The sequence below is a fragment of the Petaurus breviceps genome, unplaced genomic scaffold (genome assembly GCF_028583685.1).
Source record: "Petaurus breviceps papuanus isolate PSGF00001 unplaced genomic scaffold, PetGlider_PUasm1.0 90822, whole genome shotgun sequence".
Taxonomy (NCBI): domain Eukaryota; kingdom Metazoa; phylum Chordata; class Mammalia; order Diprotodontia; family Petauridae; genus Petaurus; species Petaurus breviceps.
This window is the reverse complement of record NW_027187351.1, coordinates 25,654,118-25,677,114: the sequence shown is the minus strand read 5'-3', so window position 1 is coordinate 25,677,114 and position 22,997 is coordinate 25,654,118. Positions and strand designations below refer to the sequence as shown.

At 37.2% G+C, this 22,997-nt stretch overlaps 1 protein-coding gene and 1 pseudogene across 7 annotated transcripts in view; both read right to left on the bottom strand.

Moving 5' to 3' along the window:
• SMAP1 (small ArfGAP 1) overlaps nucleotides 1-22,997 on the bottom strand; it is a 242,915-nt gene that overhangs the window by 17,580 nt on the left and 202,338 nt on the right. For all 7 annotated transcript variants that reach the window (XM_069070730.1, XM_069070732.1, XM_069070734.1 and 4 more), the window contains one exon: nucleotides 15,707-15,797. In XM_069070730.1, the coding sequence (XP_068926831.1) occupies nucleotides 15,707-15,797 (91 nt within the window). The remainder of the gene's footprint in view (nucleotides 1-15,706; nucleotides 15,798-22,997) is intronic.
• On the bottom strand, nucleotides 9,908-15,691 carry LOC138148118 (NOP protein chaperone 1-like; annotated as a pseudogene).

Below are 22,997 nucleotides of genomic sequence, written 5' to 3'. Positions count from 1 at the left end.
ACAATCAAAATGGATTTAAAATACATTTCTTTTTTTTTCACATGTTGAAATGAAGGACTTAAAAAAAATCAAAAGCCCCAAACTCCATACCATGATTATGGCTCTCCATAATTCAAGCAAACTACTCATTTAGTAGCAGTATAGATTATTACCCAGTGTTCAAAGAAATACATCTGCATCACAATAATTTTCAATATCCAGACCAATATAAATCTCTGCTTCCAGGGTGAAAAGAACCCCAGAATCACACATAGCCAAGCATGCTTCGACAAAATAAAGTCTACCTCTGTCAGTAGCTAATTAGCATTCACCAGAAACAGACTCACACATTTTACTTTTTGCTCTTCTACAGAGTAGAGGATGGTAACAGAAAGAGGTAGGCCCCTATAATCAGTATGCAGAGGCAATGGTAGCCAATAAAAATAATGGGAGATCCAAAGTACAAAAGAAGCCTAGGGCAAATGGAAGAAATTTAGCAAGGGACAACTTCCTAAATAAAAAAATGAAGCACAAAGGGCCTCTTGAAAAGGCACTAAGTAAATAGAAGAAATTGGACAATGCAGTTTTTAAAAGGGGGGGGGGTGGTGGAAGAAAAGGAATAGGGTAAGCTTGAGTCTTAAAGGCAGGCATCAAACCAAAAAATTAGGAACTTTCAGTTTGTAAAATTTCTTACCTTTTAAGATTTCTGTGAGGATGTTTAAAAACTAGGAACTGAATATGTTAAGTAAATTTTTTTCTTTGGCTCAAAATTAACATTTGAGACTTTCCAAATGGTCAGTGTGCACCTAAGGGAAAATGCAAGGACAAATTTCTTTCCTGTGGCACACAAGTGTTATGTTTTCAAAAATGTTAAAATGTTTTCACCTTTAAGAAAAAAAGGTTGCTGCAATTAGTGCTGTATCTATGAAGAATATAGGGTATGTGCCAAATGTGACTTTATTGTAGTACATTCATATGACACTGGCAGTTTTTTTAAGTTAACATCTGAAATACGACACAGTCCTTAAGGCTAGTTATTATACAGAAATCATTTCTGTTATTAGATCATAAACTCCTACAGGGGAAAGACTATATCTAGTCAATTCTGTATATTCCTCCATGCCTTGTACATAGTGAACTATTAGTATTATTAACTATGTGTTGAATATGCTGAACCTACTTCTTTTATACTACTCATGTAAAATTTATTTGACTCCAGTGAATAAAAATAGTGCCCTGTCTAGCATCTTTCCCCAAGACAACAACAAAAAAACACCTATAGTTTTATCTCTAATTATGAACTTGATGACAATTTTGATAATCCATGTGTATGTACCTCGTGATTTTGAATAGTCCTGGTTCTTAACCTTGTGAGAAACAAAATACTATATAAGTGATACTGACTGATCTTATGCTACAATGCAATATGGACACACTGGGTTAGTTTGCTTTCTTTTTCGACTGTCTACAAGGGGAATCAATAATCCAATAGAATTTACCTGAAATAAATAAAAACTGTAATATTTAAAAATATAAAATCATATCCCAAACCTAAAACTTATCATTCTCTGCAGTGCACTTAATTTTGCATAAATTACAAATATGTGATCTTCCTCAGACTTCAAATCAGAGCCATAGAGGAAAATAAAAATTTAGAAATTCAGTGCTATAATCTCCTCTCTTACCCCCTCTATGCCTTCTTCATTTATTCAGAAGGCTTAGTCTCCCCATTTTCTATTTACTGACTGAATACCACTCTCAAGTACACACAGAACTACTTTTTCTAGTCCCTAAGGACAGCGCCAACTTGGCTGGTATTCAATAAATAGTAAGTAAATTCATCCTGTTCTGTCATTATCTGCTTAAACAATAATAAATTTTAAAAAAACATCAAAAAGCAATGAGGGGGCTTGACTGAATAGTACTCTAGCTATGTATGTCATAAGCAAATGGATGTCATGTTCTTCCTTACTATTTTTGAATAATCACAACATGCTGCCTTGAGTATACCCTGATGCAATGAAAACTGCCAAGTCTAATACCTCACTGGGAACTACTGGTGCATTCTTCTTCTTGCTCACCCCACAAAGAGGAGTAAATTTACAGTGGTCACAACACTAATTCAAGTAGTTTCTCTGTAATCCAGTGATGGTCACCTCAGTATCAACATATTTAAGTTATCATTAATTTCAGACTTATTACACAAAAACAAAACCACCCTTTTTCATTTCTATTCAAAGATTGGTTTAATTCAACAAATATTCACTATCTACTTAATATGTGCAATACATTTTGCTATGTCCTATTGTCAATAAGCTTAATGCCCAGCTTCAAAACTGAAATTTAGATTTCATTTACACTAAACTATGTTTTACTTAATAAAATGGTACAATAACTATTATGAGATTGTGTCTTTTAAAATTTATGCAATCAATTACATTCCCCCCAAACTGAACTCACTTTTCCCAGATCTCTCTTGCTCTCATCCCACACCATGTATTTATTACATGAAGTACCTTTCGTGTCAGGAATTTTCACCCCTCCCCACCACTACCATCAAAACTATGCTCCCCCTGAAATGCTCCCCTCTTTAAAGGTTTCCACCTTATCTTATGGGACAGCCTTTCTACAATGCTTTCACTGACCTATCCAGCTAGAAATGCTCTCTCTCTCTTGTTGAGTTTCTCACACTTCCCTGTTAGACTTTTCCTGAGCACTTAGTCATATTATAATTTATACTATGGTTATTTGTGCACAACTCATCCTTCTAAAAAATTGTCACCTCCTCAAGGGAGGGTTGCATCTTCACCTCTGTATCCTTAGCACCTAGCACAGAGCCTAAGCACCTCTGCTTAATATTTGTTGAATTAAAGTGTCTTGATAGTTTTTTTCTTGTAAAATCATTTACTTAAAAACATCTTTAATAATGTGGGAGCTAACGTATGGGGGCTATATACCTTATAAAAAGAAGAAAGTTTAAAAATATATTCTCCTTAATGTTAAAACAGTATATGTTTGACTGCAATGAAAAATAGATCTAACAAAATCTACGATCAATAGCTTGAGTTTTTGCACAGAAAGAAATAAATGAAGTTAAGTACATGTTTATTGTTCCTCTGCCAAATGGTCATACTGCCCAGTTCTAATGTACCAATCTCCTTATAGAAAGCAGGAAAGGCCACTTTAGCAGACTCCTTCATCTGATCTTTATTTGTATATATAAGGTCCAGTTAGTTGTGCCTCAGGGGCTAATGCTGCCGGTTAAAGGAAACCCCAGGGTCACAGTAATCTTTTCAGAAGAGAGCTACGGATCTAAAGTGACCTGAGAGCTACCAAAGTGAAATAGCTTAAGGGGTGTCTTTGGTTAAACCAACCTTTTTATCACATATCTCAGCAAACAGATAGACTCCAAATGAGTATCATTTTACATCCTCAGATCATGCTGAGCTTTAAAATAAACAAAAATATTTTTAAATTTAATAGGAAGGCATGGATGGTTGTAATCTACACCAGAGATATCAAATACATGGGCAGCAATACCACCACAACCAGAACCAAATTAAAATAAAATTGAGAAATACTTTAAAAAATAAATAAAAATACAATAGAATAAAGATAATATTAATGTGTAATTACTATGTGGATAAATCAATATGCAGCCTGTAGGGATCCTTATGTACTATGTAGTGGCCTCATTTCTATTTGAGTTTGACATCAATGATCTACAGCACTGGTAGAAATACCCACACTGATAAAAGCATCAATTGACTGAAATATTAAGAAAAAAATGTGTTCTAAAATGTAGTTTTAGAGGGGCAAAGTCAAGATGGCAGAGAAAAATGCAGTTCCATTTTCCCACTTGTTTCCTGATGACATAACTTTTACCAAAATCACCTCTAGAGTAAAAATAAATAATGCTGCTGCTCAAGGTCATGATTAAGTAGTGTCCTCACTGTCCCTTCCATTTTGTCCTCGGGCATCTCAGGCGTTAATAATCCATGCAAAGCTTGCCCAGACTTTGTTTTTCTGGCTTCTCTGATCTTTACCCTGTATTGTCTACACAAGCTAGCACAAACACATGACTATAGTGATGAAGGGATTTTCACAGCATAATATATTCTTTGTTAGGAAGATGAGCTACTGGTCTAACCTGTCAAGGTAGTGCTGAGCAGTAGCAATAGCACTAGTGCTACCATTTATAATAACCCTTTCAGGTTTACAAAGTACTTCACATATATTATCTCATCTGATCCTCACAATAATATGTGAGAGAGCTGTTATTATCATCCCCATTTTAAAAAGGAGGAAATTGAGGCTGTTAGCCTCAGGTTAAATGACTTGGGTGACAAAGTTATAAATAGCTAAGGCAGAATGTAAACTTAGTTCTTCCAGACTCCAAGTCCACCACTCTTAGCTATTATAGCACCTGTCTCATTGAAAGAAATTGAACTGGGCGGCCAGGTGGCTCAGCGAGTAAGAGCACTGGCTCCAGTGTCGGGATGATCTGGAGATCGAATCCGGGGCTCAGATACTCAGCACCACACCCAGAAATAACTGGCCATGTAACTTGAGCAAGTTACTTAACCCCAATTGCTTTAAAAAAAAAAAAAACATTTCATCAGTGAGAAGATGGAGGAGTGATATGGTGGAAGACTCCACAAGAGTTGTATTGGGACTAAGGTATTAAAGATTTTCTGCTAAATCAAAAAAAAAAAAAAAAGAAAGAAAGAAAGAAACTGAACTTAGAAGCAGATGAAACAGGTTTTGAATCAATTCTCAGACACATTAGCTGTGTGATCCTGGGCAAGTTACTTACCATCTGTCAGTCTTAGTTTCATCTTCTGCAAAATGGGGATAATAATGACACATACCAGATTTACTTTGTAAATCTTAAATTGCTACAGAAATGTTAGATAATAATAACACTAATAGTTATTATTGTTATTATTTTAGGTCTAAATTAGTCCCTCCTTAGCATGACCCCTTCATTAACCATGACCTTTAACTTATAGCACATGTCAGGCATTAAGACTGTGCAGATTTAAATGGCCTCAATCAACCCTACCACTGACTAATAATGGAACAAAAGTCATATTATAGAGAGGAAATACTGCCTATTAGGCAAGCATTGGAGTCAGAAGCCCTGGATTCAAATCCTGCCTCTGACTAACTGACCTCTTGTGTTCCCTTTAGGCTCTAAATCTATGATTCTACGACATTCTTGTGTTCGTGACCACGGGGGAAAACTACTTATTCAATTGGTATCCCAAGAAATTCTCTCAGTCTACAGGCTACAACTGACCTATATGTATCATTAGCAGGAGTTTCCACATCAAAATATCCCTACACTGATGGAATCATAGGTCTGGGCCAGAAAATCAATATGAAAGGTAGTATTAGCTAGCCTTCTACTCCCAGGCCAAGCTATCTTTTCAATTCCCCTGTCTAATCTCAGGAGAAGATCCATTCCTCTTTGGACCCTAGACTTATCCTCCTGGTCTTTTATTCAAGTTTCACTAACATTTGCTGCCCCTTCCCACAGCTTGCAAATGCTTGTCCTCTTTCTTGTAAATCCTTTTTCCCCCCCACCATCTTATCTTCTCTTTGGTCTAAGATTCCTGATTAGTACTTTCCCTTAAGGCAAAATGAATTTTCTGCTCCGTCCATCTTCTGTGACTGAGCTACTCTAGTGAGATCTTTTCACTATTCTTATGTTCCCCCCATACTGGACCCATCACATTTTCAAAACTTCTATTCTGCATTTCATAGGCTCCTCCTAACCTGCCAATTCATCTTCTTCCTTCAGCTCTCCTGCCATTTTAACATTTTTATGAGATGATTCACTTTGCTTACTTGCCTCTTGTAGAAGCAGAAGGTTACTTCCCAGCACTATCTTGTTCTTTGAGGGATTCTTTTACCAATCATTTCACTGATACATAGACATTTACATTTTCATAACCTTTACAGGTTCTAATTATACTTTTTAAAAAAACCCAATTTTTAAAAACCTTAACAGTCATCCATTTTCTCCGAAGAAGGAAGGAATAGGCATTCAAATTATCTTTCATGGAAACAAACTTCTTGAAAAGTAAGACTGTGAATTATGGAGCCAGAAGATAAAGGTCTGTTATTTACTAGCTATATCATCTTGGGCAAAGTCACAAATCCTTCACGCATCCCAAATGAGTTGGACTAATGATACTTATACTACATAGCTCTGAGTTGTTATGAAGATCAAATAAAACAAACCATGGAAAGTACTTTGCAAACCTAAAGTCTACAGAAGTATGAGCTATTATTACTGCACCTTGTGCATAGAATCCTTCTCATCACTTAAAAAATACAGCAACTGCAAAACTATAGGGAATCATGACTAAAACTTCAGTCACTCTGGTTACAGTGTTCCTTAAAATTAATGTATGGTTACTTCATTTGACCAAACAGCAGTAGTTTTTAAGGAGCCATAGTTTTTAAGAAGCCATTGCATACCTGTCTGTAACTAAGCTCCCCCTTCAACTGTTTTCTTATACTTTTTAGCTTAAAGGTAATCCTTTGCTACTCCTTCCCCTTAGCACATTTTCAGCTTTCAAGATGAGTAACTTAAAAGTATTTTGTAAAGTTTGTTCCCAAATAATTCTCCTCAAAACATTTTTATGGTGAAAAAGGTAATTTATTCATATCCCTTATCTGGTGAAGAACTGGATTTGATGATGATAATTATGTTACACTGAAGTTGTTATCCCCTTTCAACTCTGCCGTTTTGGCTGAATGGTGCATTAAAATAAAAATTCCTGTTTCCCAAAAGATTATTAGCTTTTTCTTTTTTCTTTTTTTGGCCTTTTGGAGGGCAATTGGGGTTAAGTAACTTGCCCAAGGTTACACTGCTAGTTTTTTTTTTGTGTGGGTGTTAAGTGACTGAGGCTGAAACCAAACTCAGGTCCTCCTGACTCCAGGGCCAGCACTTTACTCACTGCGCCACCTAGCTGCCCCAATTATTAGCTTTTCTCACATACTTAATCTGTACTTATTTCTAAGAGTCTGACACTGTACTGATATTGGGCATTTGAAGATCTTCCCTGCCCCTTAATAGGCCAAATGTAATCACATGGAACCCACAGTGGGAGAAGCTTGCTAAAAGGGTGGAACAGGAATGGTAAAGCAGGAAGGAGCAGTAGAGAGCATGAGCAGAGCTGAGAGCAAGCACTGTGGAGGCAGAGCAGCTAGCATGAGGGAGAGAGGGGCATTTTTACTTAAGAGAGCCTGTTTAGTATTGTAGACCTGACAAAGGGAAGGCTTGGGGATGTCATTGCTCGCTGTGTTGGTTATGTGTACCAACTTCTTGGTTGCTATGATGGATTTGGCTTTCTGGTGTTTGAATAAATGTTTTGCTTCTGTCTTCCGTGTGGAGAGTCTGTTAGATTTTGTGATTCAGAACTACACCAGCATATTCATAGCCACCATGGGTGCTGTGAATAATACATTAGTGTTTTATTTGGCAATGAGGAGGGAATCACAAAGTATGAGACAGCTTTAGAGAGGATATCCCAGGATGGGAGGATTTACTTTATTTACCCTAGCAGCAGAATGGGCTGGAAGCACAGGGTTTTGTGAAAACTGGAAACCAAGGCTACAGAAGGAAGAACCCAGAGATTTGGAAAGATGTTTGTAAGGAATACCAATAGAACTAGGGAAAGAACTGGCAGGGGTGTGTATTAGAGGTTGGGCCTTGCTAACAAGTTATCATCTTATGTGTAAAAACAGAGATAAGCTGCTGGAGGAGAAGGCTTTGATGGAAAGAGAGTTGGCTGGTTTGTGTGAGAATTTTTCTGTGCTACAGCATTCGAGATCTCCTTTAGAAGAGCAAGCTGGAGGGTCTCAGGTGGTAGAAGAACAAGCTACTGCTAATTTAGCTAAAAGGAAGCAAAAAGCTAACATAGGAACGTGCATGCAGCTTTTGTACAGGCTGGGCATAGTCACTCCGCTGACTACCAGGAGAATGTGTGGGAAGAGAGTGGAACAAAGTTAGATGAGGAGGCTTCTAGTGCAGAAGTTCACCCCCTACTAAGAAGTAGGAGAACCACAGGGGCCAAAGAGAGCTCAGGGACATAATCAAGGATTTGGTTACTGATATATTAAGTCGATTCACCCAAAGGATGGGAGAATCATTAGTGTCTTAGATGGTGAGAATCAGTGATGAAGGGGACAGAGGAGTACCACTAAATAGTGTGGATTGCTTGAAATTCAAAGGTGTTAGTCAGAATCCTTTTGTACATTAAGCTTTTAGGGATTACCATAAGCAAAGAGATAACAATGCTACTAATCTGTTAGCTTTTTTGCAATAAGCAAATCCTACTGACTTTATGTGGCCTGGTAGAGATAGACCCTGGTACTCACTTAAAGATTACATGAGAAAGCTAAAGCTAAAGGAGAAGGCAATGGAAACTGCTATCATGGTTGGAGATGCAAATGCATATCACAATATCCCCTTAGCGGTTCCTCATAGAAATATAGTGAAGACAGCTCCTCCTGCTTAAAAACACCTAATTCTGACCCTGCTAACTGGGGAAATAGGGCACCCTCTTTAGGAGGTGCTAGATAAGATTTCACAGTTAAATGACTTAGGGAAATGAGGGAAAGATAAATTTCATCAAGAGAGAAGAGTAAATAGCCAGCAGATTCAAAGTCAGAATTGTTTACTGATCTATTGAGAGCAGGGATAGATTTTAGAAGAATAGATGGTACTCTAAAGAGGTATAAAAGATGTACCAAGAAAACATACTTAATATTAGACTGAATAGGGAAGTAGGAACCACCCCTACAGATACTACTTAATCATTGTATCCAAGTTTGTTGCACCTTCAGGGAGAATAGGAAATAGGCCAAGCCCTAGCCCAGATTAAAGAAAGACACAGACCCCATACTGGTTTAACCTCATAAAATGGATCAACTACTATAACTAGGGCACTGATAGATACTGGGGTGGAGGCCTCTCTTATCTATGGAAACCCTGCTAAGTTTAAACCTGGAACTCCTACTACCATCACAGGACTGGGAGGGGCTGAAATATCAGCCAGACAAGTTAAACTAACAATGAAAATTGGACAATTACCTAAGAAAAAATGTAAGGTGGTAATTGTACCCATCCCTGAATATGTCACTGGAATTGATATATTGAAAGGTATGACTCTAAATTTACCTGAGAGGAAATACCAATTTGAAGCAAGGAAGACAGAAATTATACAGTTTTGGGAAAAATAAAGATGGACCCCTCACTTTACCTGAACCTTCTGAAGTAATTACTTTAAAGTACTATTGTGTGCCAGGTGGGCAAGATGAAATTACCAATACTTTAAAGGAATATGTTGAGGTAGGAGTGTTAGTTCCTACAACCACTCAACAGAATAATCCTGCCTGGCCAGTACAGACAGGTCGTGGAGAATGGCAGTGGATTATAGACAACTGAATAAGGTGACTGCCCCCTTGTATGCTAATGTTCCAGATATTATCACCTTAATATAAAGGATCCAGAAATATTATGGAACTTGGTACGCAGTTGTTGATTTAGCCAATCCTTTCTTTACTATCCCAATAATTTTAAACAATGGGACCAGTTTGCTTTCACTTGGCAGGGCAGACAATATACTTACACCTACTTGCTACAAGGATACGTGCATAGCCCCATTATTCTGGTTATTGTCTCCCTTGTTTCTTCTTGGCTTTTTGTCTGTTCACTTTGTTTGCTAGATTTGTTTCTTGCAGGCTTTTTAGCCTCCACCTGTAGATGCCTGATCACTTAAGCTGGATACCACCCCCTGTTCATGACTGTGACGCGTCACCCACGGACCTGGCATTGACCACACTCTGGAAGCTGGCTAAAGAACTGACCTAATGGGACCTCTTGGGACAGGAACAGCTCTACATACAATTTCAGCAGGAAGTAGCCATAGAAGAAGAGACCTTTGCCCCTTATCCCAAGATTTTGGGTCCCATTAGTTTGAAGGGGAATGATGAGGTGCTTAAACTCAAGTGCCACTCTAAGATGTTATTTTCTGTGTTTGTTGTGTGTTATCCCTGTTATATTGCTATAAAGTTCTGTTGACACCAGTTACCCCTAAACCCCCACTGACCTATGTAAGGGACATGAAAGATCTTGGACCCAAATGTAATGGTAATGGGTATTTGAAGATCCTCCCTGCCCCTTAACAGGCCAAATGAAACCACAAGGAGCCCACAGTGGCTAGAGCTTGATGAAAGGGTGGAACAGGAAGGAACAGGGGAGAGAATGAGCAGGGCAGAGAGCAAGCAGCATGGAGGCAGAGCAGCTAGCATGAGTGAGAGAGGTGCATTTTTGCTCAAGGGAGCCTGTTTTGTATTGAAGGCCTGAAATCCTGGGGACGTTGTTGCTCACTGCATTGGTTACATGTACCAACTTCTTGGTCATTAGGATGGATTTGGTTTTCTGGTGGTGGAATTCGGCTTTCTGGTGTTTGAATAAATGTTTTGGTCCTGTCTTCCATGTGGAGAGTCTATTACATTTTGTGATTCAGAACTACATCAGCATAGTCATAGCCACCATGGGTGCTGTGAATACCTCATTGATGTTATATACACTCAGCTTCAAGTTATTTGAATAAACACTACTTGTTCAGATTAATTCTATCTGCTTGTACCCATAAAGCCACATATTTTTAAAAACTTCTTATTGAAAAGACTTGTGAACTGTGTAGATAGCAATTTCTTTAGATTAAGTTGGACAGGCAAGAAAACATAGGTAAATTTAAATCCATACCATTCAGACAACAAAGACTACGTACATGCACTGACAATATCTGTGGTGGTGCTATTTCCTGAGCTGGATTTTTATTAGCAAGATAATATTTATGTTGTATATCAAAATGATGGTTTCTTTAGAACTATTCTCATTTAGTAGTATATATGACCAGTAACTTGCATAGCAGGATGAAGTTAGTAGACCATGTCTAGGACATAGTCTAGGGCTTTCTTTTTTTTTGCTTTTTTTTTTGGAGGGCAATTGGGGTTAAGTGACTTCCCCAAAGTCACATAGTAAGTGTGTCAAGTGTCTGAGGCTGGATTTGAACTCAGATCCTCCTAACTCCAGGGCCAGTGCTCTATTAACTGTGCCACCTAGCCGCCCCTAGTCCAGAATTTTTAATGTCCAGGACATTAAAAGGAGGCAAATTTCTGCTCAACAAAAGCAACAACTGACAATACGGCAGAGCTGAGAGCTAACTTTGGAGTCAGAACAAACTGTATTCAAGTCTCTTCTCTAATATATACTGTGTGGCCCTGGGAAATTTACATTTATCCTCCCAATGCTCCAGAAAACTCTTTAAGAGAAAAAGTTCTACAACAGTTACTGATCTGCATTGGTAAAGAGAGTTTCCTTATAGGGAGTCCCTAACACTAATGAAATCACAGATTCAAACAAACAAAACAATAATAATAAATCAATTTAAAAATATTTATTAATGTATACCAGGTACTATGATAGGCACCAGAGAAATGAGTACAAAGAATTAAATAATCCCTACTCAACAAGAGTTTACTACATTCTAATGGAATTGACAAGTGAATACAAAGTACAGAATAAATATTAAGTTAACAAATACACATATATAAACACACACAAAGTAGTTAAATACAAGGTACTGTGGGAGCAGAGGACACTAGCAGCTAAAGGAATCAGGAAAGGTTTCATACAGAATATGAGCATCTGAGCTGCATCATAAAGGGAGAGACTAAGAAGTAGAATTGAGGAGGGAATGCATCATAGGCACGGGAATCAGTGAGTGCAAAGGCAAAGAGAGGGAAGATGGAGTGTTCCATGTGACAAAGAAAACTACTAGTTTGACTAGAATGGCAGATGAAGCCAGGTTGCATAGGGCCTTAAAATCTAACAGTGGAATTTAGATTTTATTCTAGAGGCAATAGGAGTCACTGATATATGACAAATAGGGAAGTTACATCAGCAAAGTCGACCTGAGCTTAAAGAAAATTACTATGACAGCAAATATAGAATGAATTGGAGGGGTGAGAGAGTCTAGGCAGGGAGACCAATCAAGAAACTTAAAATAATCTAAAGAACAGGTGGTGAGGGCCTGAACTAAAGAAGTAGCTGTGTGATATGGGTATGTGAGGAAAAGTGAGATTATGCTGACATTATGAAGGAGTAACACTAGAAAAGTGGAGCTGTCTTTGACAGAAATAAGGAAGTTTTGAAGAAGGGAGGGTTGCGATAAAGACGTCTTCAGGACATCTAGCTTGAAATATCCAACAGGCAACTGGTAATACAGTACTGAAGCTCAGGAGAGAGCCTGGGGCTGAATATATAGATGTAATAATAAATAAGAACAAGCAGTTGTATAAAAATGAAATGAACCGTCTTATTAGTGAATTCATCCAGAGGAATATTCTGGCAGAAGCTGAATGGCCTTCATCTCAGGGATATTCTAGAAAGGATTACTGTTCAGATGGGATTAAATGATCTATGTGGTCACTCCATGATTTTATGATTCTCTTCAGGCAATTTCCTACTCTGAAAAGCCTTAGGACTTTCAGAAGATTAATTTAGCTCTTGCCCTGAACCTTCTGAACCATTTGAACTAAAGTGGGCTCAAGGATTAATTCTGGTCCAGGTCTTAAGACACCCCCCACAGACATATGTAAACATACATGTACACATGTACGCGTGTATGTAAGTATGTGTGTAGTGTGTCATCCCCTATGCCCTTTGTCCTCTCAATCCTTTGAGCCCTGGGTTTGGAATCAAATAAGAGAGGTCACACTCTCCCTAAACGCCTGGGAAGAGTTAAGGAGTGGTAAGGGTTTGTAGATGTAGGGAAAGGGTGTGTTGAGTAGGCAAAAGGGAGAAAAATATGGTGGAGACAAAACTGAAGGTTGACATCTGATTTTGACATGTATTAATTTCTATGACTTTGGGCAAGTCATCATTGTTTTGAATATCAATTTCTTCATCTGTAAAATGTGACTTGTTTTTACCTATCTCACTGGTGCTCAAAAAGACTCCTAAGAACTTTGGTCAGCTATATAACTACCACAGAGGTTTGGGTATCCAAGGGTCTAAAACCAGTTTCTGGGATGAGAAAACCAGAACCTGTTTTTCTGCCCATTCCTACTTGAGCTATGTGATTTTGAGCAAATCATTTAACTAAACTTCCTAAGGCTCAGTTTCATCATCTCTAAAATGAGGAGGTCAGGCTGTATTGTCTCTAAAGTTTCTTTCAGCCCCAATGCCTATGGTTGTATAATTTGCAACAAGCAGTTTCTTTCAGTAGGTGATTTGTCTAAGCACACGTAGGTATTCAATGGTAGAGCCCAGGATGGGACCGAGGTATTAAGACTCCATAATGCATTATTCCTCCACTGTACCAAACCACTTATACTGCATTTGATGCTTTGACAGGTAATACCTTTCAGTGGATAACATTTTACAAGGACAGAAATAAGAGGCCAAAAGGAAAATGATTTAACTTGAATCACTAAAGTTGGGCAAAAAAAGAACATGACTTCAATTAACTAGTGCTTCATTTCAAGAAAGAACCTAGTTATTTCAAATGAGCTTTACTTTACACATGTAGCATATTATAAATTTTTTTTTTTAATTTAAAAGCATTTATTTAGTACCATTTATTTCCATGCCAGGCACTGGGTGAGGGGCTAGAAAAGTTGACTTTCAAACATAACCCTAGTGTACTATATATACAACATATACAAAAGCAGTGCAGATGTCCCATGAAATGGCCAGCAGTCAGACATACTAATGATCTCCTGGAGCCAGCAGAGGCTAGTCAACTGAGTGTGGCACAGGGCGCATGAGCAGGCGGACGCAGGGCCCGAGATGGGCGGCTTCATCCAGCTGGGTGTTCAAGTGTCCAAAACTTCTATCTTGCCTCTTCTTCCTCCTGGCTTCAGAAACTTAATATTCTCCACAGTGACCTCTCCAGTGACACTGTTTTCATCTTTGGATTCGGAACTTGCTCCTGAACTGAGTTCTTCAGAAACAGAGCCTCTTGCCTCCACCACAGCCACATCCATTTCTATGATTTTTTCCAGGGAATCATCTACGTTTTCAATACCGAATAGACCTGGGGGCCCCAACGCCATTTGCTGTCTTAGTTTTTTGTTTGCCTCTTCAATGTGAAGTAGGACTCTTTCTAAAAGGCTGCTCAAGGCTGCTCCTCTAGACTCGGAAAGTCTTCAAGCCCAGGATCCCGCCTTTGGAACTGATGAGCATCGTGTCCTGATTCCCATCTGCACAGCCCGTGTGCAGGAGTTCGCGTGACACCACAGTCTTCACGCTGCCCAGGCCCCCCCTCCAGGCCGCGCGCCCCCGCCCGCTGTTCCCTGGCTCCACCAGCCTAGTCATGCCAGCCACGAGCTGAGTGCAGAGATCCTGCCAGCGTGAGACCTGGATGAAGAAGGCCCACCCTTAGAAAGTTTTTACTGTAGAGAACCTGGGATGCCAATAATAAGTATGAGTATTGATTATTGTGGAGCAGTCAAGCACATTTTACAGATAAATAATTACAAATTATAAGTGAATAAACCAGGCACAGCACCAAATCAACTGAACCGGAAATGCTACAAAAACATTTTAAAATGGTTAGTTTTCATAAGACAGTCTGAATTTGGAATATGACAGAAATCTTTTCTTCCCCTGTCCTTCATAAGCCAAAGTACAAAGGGGATAAAATATAGAAATTACAAGGACCAGAAACTTCACATAATTATGTTTACAGCCTCCAGTCTTAAATTCTATTTTCAAAATTACACTTATTTTTTATGTATCTATCATACTACTTTTCACTACCACATTAGGAAATATACCTCTAGGAAAAAAACATTTGCATAATACATATCAGCTTTTAAAGAAATGAATAAAATATATAACACTGATTCTCAAAACAGGAATGAATTTACCCATAAAGAACTAAAACTTTTTTTTTCCCCAGAAAGCAGGTCCTTCCAAATGCCTTACTTTATCCTTTAGTTTTTCCCAAACTGAAAGAAAAATTCATTACTGCTACAAAACACAGATAGTGCTGAAAACGATGGTTGCTTTGCAAATCCTCTGAGGAAGAATATAAAGAAAAACTGACAATATTTGCAAATAAACACTGTATAAGACTGGCACTTCTTCAATCAAAGCTTATTTACTTATAAGACAGAGTCCATATTGTTATCTGCCAGCCTAAGGAAAAAAGGAACATTAGACAAAAACAAACAATAAACTTAGATATTAGAACTATGCATGGAATATGGAAGATGGCTTTAGCCAATTAAAATTACTTTCCCTTTTACATCAGCACATTATACAATAAGCCCATCATTGCATACTGTTACTTTAAAAAAAAAAACTCACATACACACCAAACCCCACTTTTGTATTTTAAATGTTGAAATGTCACAGTCTAGCAAGCCTTTGAAGATTACTTTGATATCTCTCCTTTCCCTAAGGAGCTCATTACTTGTATCTCAGTGAAGACAGTGCTGACAGACACCAGCCCCCTTATTAAAGATTTCCTTTATAGTGGAAGAACTCAGTAGACTTAATCATAGTATTTTCAAATTCAGTCCATGGTATCTGTTGGCATATTGAAGATAAAGCTATTATGTTCATTTCGAATGAAGGTCTCTTTCAATAGCTCCATAACAAAAATGAAGGATTTTATTATTTATTACTTACCAAGTCCTAAAAGATCAATAGTGGGTTCTGCTGCCTTTTTAGGGCTGGTGCTTTTTTTTAATTCTTGATTCGGTTCTTCTTTCTTCTGGGGCTTTAAAAAGTAAACAATAAGGTTTGTGGATGCTTCTTAAATAATATATGCTTCTAACAATCACCATTAATTCTGTTAACATGAGTTCTGCAACTTAAAAGTAATTGCGACATATATTCCCATGAAGGTAGCTAAGTAGAACAGTGGCTGGAGTGTTGGAACTGAAGTCACTAAAGCCTAAATTGAAATCTGGCCTCCGATAGTTACTGGCTATGTGACCCTGGGTAAGTCACTTGACTTCTCTGTGCTTCAGCTTCTTTATCTGTAAACTAATAGTGCCTACTTCAAAGGGTGGTTGTAAGGATAAAGTAGATAATATTTGTAAAATGCTTTGCAAATAAATCATTAAGCACTAGATAAAAACTAGCTATTGTTATTACCACAAAACAAAATTATCTCTGAACTTCACAATGTAATGCTTAAAAATTATGACACAAAGCAATGAATAAAAATTTCTGGTTAACTTTTATTAAACTTGGTATTAATGATTCCAACTTGTGAATTCAAGTTTTAAGTGTATTTTTTCCTTTTATTGTGTATCCTCTTCCTGGCAGATCAATTTTCCACACTAATTACAATTACTTTTTAGCATTTTACTCTTTCTCAAACTTATCTACCTTTTTGTCTTCATGTGTATGCTGTTATCTCTGATAAAAACATTAAGTAACACCCCATGCAGAGGAGACCTAATCATCATGCCACTTGGGGATCAGACTGACTCTGCAGCAATCCCTTTCCTTGGGAAATGTCACTCTAGCCAGTTGTTGCGCAAGTGCACCAGAATGTGGTCCAGATCTGTCTGCCTCCCAGAGAATGTAACTAATGTGACCAAAACACCAGTCTCCTGCTTCCTTTTGAGTTACAAGCCTTGTCACTTTTTTACAGAAGGAAAGTAAATTGGTTCAGGGGGTAGCTAGGTGGTACAGTGAATGGACTGCCAATCAATCAGGAGGACCTGAGTTCAAATTTAATCTCAGACACCTATTAGTTGTGTGAAGGTAGGCAAGTCACTTAACCTCCCACTTATCTCAGTTCCTCATCTGTAAAATGAGCTAGAGAAGGGAATGGCAAACCCTTCCAGTATCTTTAACAAGAAAACCCCCAAATAGGATCATAAAGAATTGGACACAAATGAAAAGACTTAACAAAAAACTGGTCAGATATGATCTTCATATAAACCTCTAACCTATTTTGTTAATGGATTATTGTGTGCTTTAATAAGATTTTCTAAGCTATTTCAGCTAAGTAGATTGACCTATAATTTTCAGGACCAAATCTATTCTTTATCTTCTACAACAATTCCTGTTCTTCTCAGCAAAGTTTTAGCTAATTACTCTGTGACCACACCTATTTCTTTAATGACTCTAGGGTAAAGAACATCAAGCTGTAAAGACAACCAATTTATAGACTTTTGTCTTAAGCCATTTCCTATTACACTCCAACATTTAGGTCTGTATAACCGACTTACCTGACTGATTAAACAAGAACTGTGAAATCATCTGAAGAAAGCGTAACTCTAAAGCACTACATATGCTATTTCTTTCAAATGACAATTCAAATTCATTTTTTTCTTTAATGATTCCTGTTTTTTTATTTTATTTTTTTCAAATGCTTTATTAACTTCTGATTTACATCATTCATTTCCGCCATATTTTGAGTTACAAATTTTCTCCCTGTTTTTCCCCTATTCATCACCCCAAAATAGCAGTACCACAGGATATCCCCTCCTCCAATCTGCTCTCTCCCATATTTTCTCCCATAACCCTTTCGACTTTTCCAGGGGATCTCTATGCCCCAGTGTCTGTATATCTTATTTCCCAATTACATGTAAAATAGTATTAATAATAGTATGTGTATATATGTATATATATATATATATATTTAAATATTTGATTTTAAAACTTTGAATTCCAGATTCATTCCCTTCCTCCCTTGTCACCCACCTTTACTGGGAAGATAAGCAGTTCAGTATAGGTTGTACATGTGTGGCTAATGCAAAACAATAACATAGTATATATAGTGTAAAAGACTGACTATATTTTGCTCCCTCCTATCCCACCTCCCACTTGTTCTATTCTCTCAGTGGTTTTTCCCATGAGATATTATACATTGCCTTCTATTCTTTCATTTGTTTGGATCTGTTTAACAGCATCTTGCTTTCTCATAAAGTCATTAGTTTCCATTTGCTCCAATCTAATTCTGAAGCAACGATTCTCCTCATTGAGCTTTTGATATTCTGTTTCCATCTGGCAAATTTGTCTTTTTAAGGCATTCTTCTCCTCATTGCCTTTTTTTTTAAACTTTAATTTATTAATTTGTTTGTTTCCTTTTAGTTTACAGGATTCAATTCCACAATTCCTTGAATTTCACATTTTATCCCCCTCCCACCTCACCCCCCCATGGCGGCTTATTATCAAGTATAGGATCTGTAAATACTTTCACATTATACAATGGTCAGGTTATAAGGATGGATTGTACCAGCTGGAATGAAAAATGGTAAAGAGGACATAAAATCAAATGAGAGAACGAAAAAGATCAGGTATTTTGCTTCCACCTGGATATAAATTTAGTTCTTTCTAGTTCTTTCTCTGGATGCACGTTTTTCTCTCCATCATGCGTCTTTTGGGATTGACTTATATCCCTGTATTGTTGAGAAGAGTCCAGTCTATCAAAGTTGGTCATCACACATACGTTGTGTCTGTAATTGTGTACAAATTTCTCCTGGTTCTACTCTTCTCACTCAGCATCAGTTCTTTTAAGCCTCTCCAGGTAAATATGAAGACCGCCTGTTCCCCGTTTCTTATGGCGCAATAGTATTCCATAACATGCATATACCACAGCTTGTTCAGCCATTCCCCAATTGATGGGCACCCCCTTAATTTCCAATTCTTTGCCACAACAAAAAGAGCTGCTATAAACATTTTTGTACATATGGCTCTTTCTCCCATTTCTATGATCTCTTTGGGATATAACCCTAGGAGTGGTATTGCTGGATCAAAGGGTATGAAAGTATTTATAGCCCTTTGGGCATAATTCCAGATTGCTCTCCAGAAAGGCTGGATCAGTTCACAACTCCACCAACAATGCATTAGTGTTCCAGTTTGCCCACATCCTCTCCAGCATTTGTCATTTTCCTGTTTTGTCATCTTAGCCAATCTGACTGGTGAGATGTGGTACCTCAGAGTTGTTTTGATTTGCATTTCTCTAATCAATAGTGAATTAGAGCATTTCTTCATGTGCTTATAGATAGCTTTAATTTCTTTCTCCGAAAACTGCCTGTTCATATCCTTTGACCATTTATAAATTGGAAAATGACTTGTATTCTTATACATTTGACTCAATTCTCTGTATATTTTAGAGAAGAGTCCTTTGTCAGAGACATAGGTTGTAAAGATTCTTTGCCAATTTCCCACCTCCCTCTTAATCTTGGTTACATTGGCTTTATTTGTACAGAAACTTTTCAATTTCATGTAGCCAAAATTATCCATTTTACATTTTATAATGTTCTCTAATTCCTGTTTCGTCATAAAGTCATTCCCTCTCCACAAGTCTGATAGGTAAACTATTCCTTGTTTTAGCAGACTTCTTACAGTATCAACCTTTATACCTAGATCATGAACCCATTTAGACTTGATTTTAGTATATGGTGTTAGATAATGGTCTATGTCCAGTTTCTGCCATACTATATTCCAGTTTTCCCAGCAGTTTTTGTCAAACAGTGAGTTCTTATCCCAAAAACCAGGGTCTGGGGGTTTATCAAACAATACATTACTGTAGTCGTTGACTTCTGAATCTCGTGTGCCTAATCTATTTCATTGATCCACTTCTCTATTTCTAAGCCAGTACCAGGTAGTTTTGATGACTGCTGCTTTATAGTACAGATTGAAATCTGGTAAAGCTAGTCCACCTTCCCTAGCATTTTTTTTTCATTAATTCCCTTGATATTCTGGACCGTTTATTCTTCCAGATGAATTTTGTTACTATTTTTTCTAACTCTATAAAGTAGTTTTTTGGTAAATTAATTTGTATGGCACTAAATATATAATTTAATTTAGGTAAAATTGTCATTTTTATTATATTAGCTCGACCCAGCCATGAACAATTGATGTTTTTCCAATTAGTTAGATCTGACTTTATTTGTGTGAAAAGTGTTTTGTAGTTATGATCATACAGGTCCTGGGTTTGTTTTGGCAGGTAGATTCCCAAATATTTTATAATGTCTACAGTAACTTTAAATGGGATTTCTCTTTCTACTTCTTGCTGTGGAATTTCATTGGAAATATATAGGAATGCCGAGGATTTATCTGGGTTTATTTTATATCCTGCAACTTTGCCAAATTTATTTATTGTCTCAAGCAGTTTTTTACTTGATTCTCTAGGATTCTCTAAGTATATCATCATATCATCTGCGAAGAGTGATAGCTTGGTCTCTTCTTTGCCTAACTTGATTCCTTTGATTTCTTTTTCTTCTCTAATTGCTACTGCTAACATTTCTAGTACCAGATTGAAAAAGAGGGGTGATAGTGGACACCCTTGTTTCACCCCTGATCTTATGGGAAATGCTTCCAGCTTCTCCCCATTACATATAATACTTGCTGATGGCTTTAAATAGATGCTACCTATTATTTTAAGGAAGGCTCCATTTATTCCTATACTTTCTAATGTTTTTAATAGGAATGGATGTTGTATTTTGTCAAAAGCCTTTTCTGCATCTATTGAGATGATCATGTGGTTTCTGCTAGTTTTATTGTTGATATGATCAACTATACTGATGGTTTTCCTAATATTAAACCATCCTTGCATTTCTGGAAACAAATCCTACCTGATCAAAGTGTATTATTCTTGAGATAAGTTGCTGTAGTCTTTTGGCTAGTATTTTATTTAGAATTTAGAATTTTTGCATCTATATTCATGAGGGAGATTGGTCTATAATTTTCTTTCTCTGTTTTATCTCTTCCTGATTTAGGTATCAGTACCATATTTGTGTCATAAAAAGAATTTGGTAGGACTCCTTCTTCACTAATTTTCCCAAATAATTTGTAGAGTATTGGAATCAATTGTTCTTTAAATGTTTGATAGAATTCACTAGTGAATCCATCTGGCCCTGGAGATTTTTTCCTAGGGAGGTGACTGATGGCTTGTTCAATTTCTCTTTCTGAGATGGGATTATTTAAGTAATTTACTTACTCTTCAGTTAATCTGGGCAACTTGTATGTTTCTAAATACTCATCAATTTCCCTAAGATTGTCAAATTTATGTGCATACAATTGGGAAAAATAATTCCTGATTATTGTTTTGATTTCCTCTTCATTTGAGGTAGATTCACCCTTTTCATTCTTGATACTCATAATTTGGTTTTCTTCTTTCTTTTTTTTTTTATCATATTGACTAAGGGTCTATCAATTTTGTTGGTTTTTTCATAAAACCAGCTCTTGGTTTTATTTATTAGTTCAATAGTTTTCTTAATTTCGATTTTATTAATCTCTCCTTTAGTCTTCAATATTTCTAGTTTAGTATTTAATTGGGGATTTTGAATTTGTTCTTTTTCTAGGTTTTTTAATTGCATGCCCAATTCGTTGAGCTCCCTTTTCTCTAATTTAATCACATATGCACTCAGGGATATAAAACTTCCCCTAAGAACTGCCTTTAATGCATCTCACAGATTTTGGTATGTTGTCTCATTATTATCATTCTCCTGAATGAAATTACTGATTGTTTCTATAATTTCTTGTTTGACCCACTTATAATTTAGGATTAAATTGTTTAATTTCCAGTTAGTTTTTAGTCTGTCTTTCCCTGGCCCTTTATTGCATATAATTTTTATTGCATCATGATCTGAGAACAATGTGTTTAATATTTCTGCCTTACTGCATAGAATTGTGAGGTTTTTATGCCCTAGAACATGGTCAATTTTTGAGTATGTGCCATGAACTGCTGCAAAGAAAGTATGTTCCTTTTTATCCCCATTCAGTTTTCTCCAGAGATCTATCATACCTATCCTCTCTAAAATCCTGTTCACCTCCTTAACTTCTTTCTTGTTTATTTTGAGGTTGGATTTATCAAGTTCAGATAGGGGGAGATTAAGGTCTCCCACTAGTATAGTTTTGCTATCTATTTCTTCCTCTAATTCCTTTACCTTCACCTCTAGGAATTTGGAAGCTACACCACTTGGTGCATATATGTTAAGTAGTGATATTGCTTCATTCTCAATGGTGCCTTTTAACAGGATATAGTTTCCTTCCTTATCTCTTTTAATTAGGTCAATTTTTGCATTTGCTTTATCTGAGATAAGGATTGCTACCCCTGCTTTTTTTACTTTAGCTGAGGCATGATATATTTTACTCCAACCTTTTACCTTTACCTTGTGTATATCCCTCTGTTTCAGATATGTTTCTTGTAAACAGCATATTGTAGGATTATGATTTCTAATCCATTGTGCTATCCGTCTCCGTTTTATAGGAGAGTTCATTCCATTCACATTTACAGTTATGATTGTTATCTGTTTCTTTCCCCTTATCCTATTCCTGCCCCTGTTAATGTTCATATTTTTCCTCCCTTCTCCTTTCCCCCCCTTAATAGTTTTCCTTTTGACCACCGCCTCCCTCAGTGTTCCCTTTTCGGCCCCCCTCCCTTTTCCTCCCCTTTTCCCCTCACTACTTCCCTCTCTACAAACCACTCCCACCCCCCTTTTGTAACCATTTCCCCCTCCTACTACCTGTAGGATATTGTTATACTTAATGAGGTATGCTATTTTTTCTTCGCATCAAGAATGACAGGAACAGATCTCATGCGAAGCTCCTCTCCCTCCCCTCTTTCCTTCTAAAATGATGTGTGTTCTCCTTGTTTACCTTTCTAAGTCACTGTTGCTTCTTGTAATTGGAGGTTGAATTTTCCATTGAGTTCTGGCTTTTTTATCAAGAAGGTCTGGAACTCTGTTATATCATTGAATGACCATCTCTTTGCCTGGAAGAATATGCTCAGTCTTGCTGGGTATGTGATCCTTGGTTGTAATCCAAGCTGTTTTGCCTTCCTGAAAATTGTATTCCACTGCCTCCGATCTTTCAGTGTGGAGGCTGACAAATCCTGTGCAATCCTCACTGTGGACCCTCGATATTTGAATTGTTTCTTTCTGGCCGCTTGAAGTATTTTCTCTTTTATCTGGTAGTTCTGGAGTTTGGCCACAACATTTCAAAGATTTTT